The sequence below is a fragment of the Dysidea avara genome, chromosome 7 (assembly GCF_963678975.1).
Source record: "Dysidea avara chromosome 7, odDysAvar1.4, whole genome shotgun sequence".
NCBI classification, from domain to species: Eukaryota; Metazoa; Porifera; class Demospongiae; order Dictyoceratida; family Dysideidae; genus Dysidea; species Dysidea avara.
The window spans coordinates 6,241,628-6,247,074 of NC_089278.1; the positions used below are offsets into that span (position 1 = coordinate 6,241,628).

A 5,447-nucleotide genomic window follows, 5' to 3' on the forward strand; every position below is an offset into this window, starting at 1 on the left:
GATACACAATTTTAATTACATTGGAGTAATTAGAAATAACTTACCCCCGGAAATACCAATTCGACGAGCTGACGACTGTGCTGTCAAACAAATGTAGCACGATAGAGGGACATGCGATTAGCTGGTATAAAGGTATTGTACAGTAACTTTATACTATGGAGACCTCCCCCATCTTCATTACGATCTCCATATTGTTTATCGAGCCATCCGTCCACGTGGTACAGTTCAACCTACACGTGGTATTCTATATTACTTGCTTTCTAGGTGGACAAAGGTGCGCAGGGCTAGTAGTGACACTAGTAATGAAGGCTACTTTAGCGGGGAGGAAAACAATCAAGAAACTGCAGTCGCCAGGGTCAACATACCGGAACATTTCCCCGACATACCTCTTCTACCAGTAACACGAACACCAGTGTTTCCCAACTTAGTGAAGATAATAGAGGTGTAGCGAAGTGTACGTGTGGTGTTGGTGTTATACATTTCTCAGATATCTGATCCTGATCTGATAAATTTGGTAAGGAAGAAGTCCAATTTGCGGATACCATATGCTGGAGCATTTTTGAGGAAGACGGACAGGTAATGTAAAAGTAGCTAATTTATTGTGGGCGTTAACAGCAGCCACTGCAGTGAAGATGATGTAGTGAACAGTTTGGATGACATTTATAAAGTGGGCACATTTGTGCATATCCTTGAGATGGGTCAGTCTGACCGGGATAATCGTGTTAGAATGATAATCAAAGGAATCAGGAGGCATGCAGTCACTGTCTTTACTGACTGTTAACAATTACTGTTTTAGGATCCAGGTTATTAAGAAGCTGCCTATTGTGACCCCTTTTGATATGACAGAAGTAGAAGAACGGGACATAGATATTGTTGAAACTAAGAATGTGTTGATGGTTCGTACCAAGAATTTGATTCATGATCCATTTGAAAGCACTCCAAAAGTTAAAGTTAGTATTTTAGATTTGTGCATGGATTATACTTACCTTGGCTAGGCTATCTGTGCTGAAATAATCCAAACAATCAGGGACCTTTTCAACCGAAACGCTTTGTACAAGTTGGTGATTACTTGGGCATGTCTGCTTATTTGGTTAAGATATTTTTTGTTACAGAGACGCTTTAGCTCACTTGCTGGATACGGGTGTCAAAATAGTCGACTCTCCAGTACATTTGTCTGATTTTGGTAATAATATTACTGTACAGGTGGGATGTTGTTATGCTGCTCTGCAGGTGCTGCATTGAGCAGTGTAGCAGAACCTCATGAAGTACAAGCTGTGTTGGAATGCTTGCAAGTAAACTAGTCACAATCTGAGAGATTTCCTTATCAGCAACTGTACATAGATCCCAGAAAGATTGATGCTTTCTTTGGAATTGATTAAAAAAGAAATGGCCATGGTTACTTTGCAGCAAAAGCTAGGCAAAGAGGTGGGTGTGGCTCAGCTGGAAGGTTAGCTGTTAGAAAGGCAATACACAGGTAGAAGAGAAGGTATCCAAACTACAACGTAATTATATGTTACAAGAGCAATTGAAAATCATCAAAAGAGAGCTAGGTATTGAGGTGGGTTTGGCTTGGCTTAAAAATGAGCACCATGCCATCTGTTATGTTTAGAAAGATGATAAGGATGCCGTGGCTGAAAAATTCAGGGAGAAGATTAAGGTACAATGAAACAGTAGCTCACCAGCCATGAAGGGTTTAGTTGAAATAGGATCTTGTGGTGCCACCCGGTGTAAAAGATGTGATTGATGAAGAGCTGAAGAAGTTGTCATTTCTTGACAACCACTCGGCAGAGTTCAGGTAGTGTCAATTTCATTAGTTCAAGTGACTATTGTTGCACCCTAGTGTAACTCGTAATTATCTTGACTGGTTGACCAACATACCCTGGGGCAAGACTAGCGATGAGAACACTGAACTGTCACATGCTCGTCAGGTGTTGGACGAGGATCACTATGGGCTGAAAGACATTAAGGACAGAGTATTGGTGAGGTAGAGTAGTGGAATGATGATGTGGCATAACTACATGTGTTATTGTAGGAGTTCATTGCTGTCAGTCAGTTGAACAAGTGTGTACAGGGGAAAATTTTGTGTTTTGTTGGCCCTCCTGGTATGTAGTGAATAGTGCATATGTAATGTGTTTGTAATTGTAGATTGTGTGTGTGTGTGTGCGCACGCACGTGCGCACACACACACACACACACACACACACTTGTGTGGTAGTGTTGTTTATTCATCGGCGTTTGTCCAGGTGTGGGAAAGACCAGCATTGGCCGGTCTATTGCCAGAGCTCTTAACAGAGAGGTCAGTATACTGGCACATTTTGTATTCACTAATAGTGATATATTTTGTGTTAGTATTTTCGGTTCAGTGTTGGTGGTATGACTGATGTTGCTGAGATCAAAGGCCATCGGTATACTTTGCCAAGGCTGGCTTGAAACCAGTGTCATGTCTTTCTATTTCAGTCGGACTTATATTGGAGCTATGCCAGGAAAGGTGATACAATGTCTCAAGAAAACACAAACAGAAAATCCATTAATATTGATTGATGAGGTGTGTTGTTGTGGCTCAATCTCCATTAGTGATGTGTGATTGTACAGGTGGACAAGATTGGACGCGGTTTCCAAGGAGATCCTGCATCGGCACTGCTGGAGCTACTTGATCCTGAGCAAAACTCAAACTTTCTTGATCACTACTTGGATGTACCTGTTGATCTGTCTAAAGTTAGTCCTTGCAGCTGTCAGTGGTGTGTTTGCATTTGTTAATCTTAAGGTGTTGTTCATATGTACGGCTAATGTGGTCCATACCATCCCAAATGCTCTACAAGATCGTATGGAGATCATTGATGTATCGGGATATGTGCTGGAAGAGAAGAAAGCTATTGCCAATGTAATGTAGTACTTTCTTGTCTGCACATTATGTACTCTACTAATTTCTACAGCAATACCTGATCCCACAGGCAAGGTCTAGTGCAGGCCTGAAGGAGGATCAGATAGTGCTACAAGAAGATGCCATCGTGGAACTGATCAAGTGGTATTGCCGAGAGAGTGGAGTGAGAAATCTTCAAAAGCATATCGAAAAGGTGAGCATGTTGGCACTGAGAGAAAATCGCTGTTGAAATGCTAGCTACTTTAGATATTCCGTAAGGCAGCACTTAAGATAGTGGAACATCCCAAAGACTCTCCTATCCATGTGTCACCAGATGTGTTGAAGGATTATGTTGGTAATCCCACCTTCACATCTGATCGTATGTATGAGACTACACCCCCTGGTGTGGTTATGGGACTGGCTTGGACTGCCATGGGTGGTTCAACACTATATGTGGAGTCCTCTCTTAGTAAACCACTGAGTGACAAAGATGATGGGGGGTCATTACGTGTCACTGGACAGCTTGGTGATGTCATGAAGGAGTCTGCTGATATAGCCTTTACCTATGCTAAGGTGTTATAATATGAGGAATGTGAACTGTATTAACACTTTCATTTCCCAGTCATTCTTAGCTGAAAAAGTTCCAAGTAACAACTTCTTCCAACAAGCTACAATACATGTTCATGTTCCTGAGGTGAGTACATTGACTTACTAATGTTACTACATACATTTTATTTCCTTTAACTTTTCATGCACAGTTTCTCTCCACTCAAATATGTACATGTACGGTATACCCTCTCCAAGTACGACTTGCTTTTGATTCACTTCCAGATTTCTTTAAGGCATGTGTGGCCCTAGTTATTTAACCGCTAGGTGCAAGTTCTCATGTAGGTACTTACATATTTTTTTACCAGTGATGAAAAGTTCTTGCAGTTTGAGTGCAATGTTCTATTAGAATATCCCTTTGCTGACTGCTTTGTTAGAGTATTTGAAAGTACTGCAGAAAATTACCCCCTCTCTGAAGTAGCACTTATCATTGTACTATAAAATTACCCCCTCTCTGAAGTAGCACTTATCATTGTACTATAGGGAGCCACTCCAAAGGATGGCCCATCAGCAGGTTGTACATTAGTGTCAGCATTACTATCACTGGCTATGAATAAACCTGTCAAACAACACTTGGCTATGACCGGGGAGATTTCTCTCACTGGAAAGGTATCATTATGTGTGACTATACAACTGGACTAGTATATAGTTCTTGATAGATACTACCAGTGGGTGGCATTAAGGAGAAAATAATAGCAGTAAGTAGTTATATATTGTGACGATGTTTGTAGCTGGGTTACCCATAGGCCAGACGTAGTGATGTCACCTGTATCATTCTACCAGATAACAATCGTCGTGACTACGAGGACTTACCAGATTTTATTAAGGACGGATTAGAAGTGCATTTTGTAAAACATTATTCCGATTTATTCACAATCATATTTTAGGTTTCATTATAATTGGATTATTTCAACAGTATTGTATGAGGGTGAAGTAGTTGCTTTCGCAGTTTACTTTCCAGTATAGAAATTTTATAATCAATCAATGACTTCATAACCTTTATGTTCTCCTGAACGCTAACTAAAGCTTCTTGTTGGTCATGATGAATTCTTTCCAACTGCTGTTGTTGCTGATAACCATATAATTTCATCTCATTCTTCACATAGTCTTCTAACTGACTATAACGTCTTTTCTCAGTTTCCATAGCCTGTTCTAGTTTTTTTAACTGTGCATGAAGCATACCCTCCATTTCACGGTGCTTGGCATCTCTTTGTGCCTGAGAAATGTCCACTTTGGTAGACAACAAGCTCTGTTGTCTACTGATATTGTTCTCAATGAGCTGATTATTATTGAGACATTTTGATGTCAACTCATTTATCTGCCCCTTTAATTTGGTCTCCATGGTAGCTAGCTCCTGTTTTAAGTAAGCCTGAAAGTGTTTGTGATGCGAGTCACGATTTGACATGTCTTGTTTTAGTGTAGCTTCAAGTTCTGCATTCTTTGCTTCTAAATTTTGTATTTTTTCCTGTAAGAACTTTTCCTTTGACTCATGTTCTCTCTGCAGGGTTCTTACTTCTTGTTGACAGTTCTTCACCTCTATCATCAAACTCATCAGGGCATGGTCACACCTGCTAATCTGACCCCTCACATCATGAGTACACCACTGACCTAACCCCCTGACAGCTTTATCATGCAAGTCTAACTGGTGGTCACCAAGTCGTACTTGTCCTTGTAAGTGCTGCATGTCTTGATTTAAACCTCTTAAAGCTCCAGCTAGTGTGTCCACGTGCTTGCACAGTGCATCATAGCTTCTCTTGTTTCGCACATGACTGTCCTCACTTCTGCTACTACTGGCTACTAGCTCTCTACCTAGTTGCTTTTCTCTGCGCCACAGTATGTTAGTTATGGCTTCTTGCTGTACTAGTCTTCTTTCTATAGAGAAAACGTCATCTCTCTTAGATCCACTACCTGCTCCCTCTGGTATTGCAACATCTTCATCCATTTGACACTATTGATTGGTGTACTTTATATGGAATATAGT

General features: G+C 40.7%; 2 protein-coding genes across 2 annotated transcripts; one reads left to right on the top strand and one right to left on the bottom strand.

Annotated features, from left to right (window-relative positions):
• The first annotated feature begins 21 nt into the window (after positions 1-21).
• On the top strand, positions 22-4,381 carry LOC136261868 (lon protease homolog, mitochondrial-like). Its single transcript, XM_066055952.1, has 25 exons — positions 22-218; positions 265-442; positions 488-576; positions 628-750; positions 797-950; positions 996-1,057; positions 1,113-1,183; positions 1,231-1,292; positions 1,342-1,425; positions 1,475-1,558; positions 1,610-1,657; positions 1,707-1,795; positions 1,841-1,979; positions 2,033-2,102; positions 2,244-2,296; positions 2,350-2,405; positions 2,458-2,545; positions 2,593-2,715; positions 2,765-2,881; positions 2,934-3,074; positions 3,128-3,433; positions 3,483-3,554; positions 3,950-4,075; positions 4,126-4,164; positions 4,213-4,381. The coding sequence occupies exons 1-25, from the start codon at positions 112-114 to the stop codon at positions 4,351-4,353; spliced, it is 2,622 nt and encodes an 873-aa protein (XP_065912024.1). The 5' UTR covers positions 22-111; the 3' UTR covers positions 4,354-4,381.
• LOC136261884 (protein FAM81A-like) lies at positions 4,267-5,443 on the bottom strand. The gene has a single exon (XM_066055973.1). The coding sequence runs from the start codon at positions 5,406-5,408 to the stop codon at positions 4,371-4,373; it is 1,038 nt and encodes a 345-aa protein (XP_065912045.1). The 5' UTR covers positions 5,409-5,443; the 3' UTR covers positions 4,267-4,370.
• Positions 5,444-5,447: the final 4 nt, after the last annotated feature.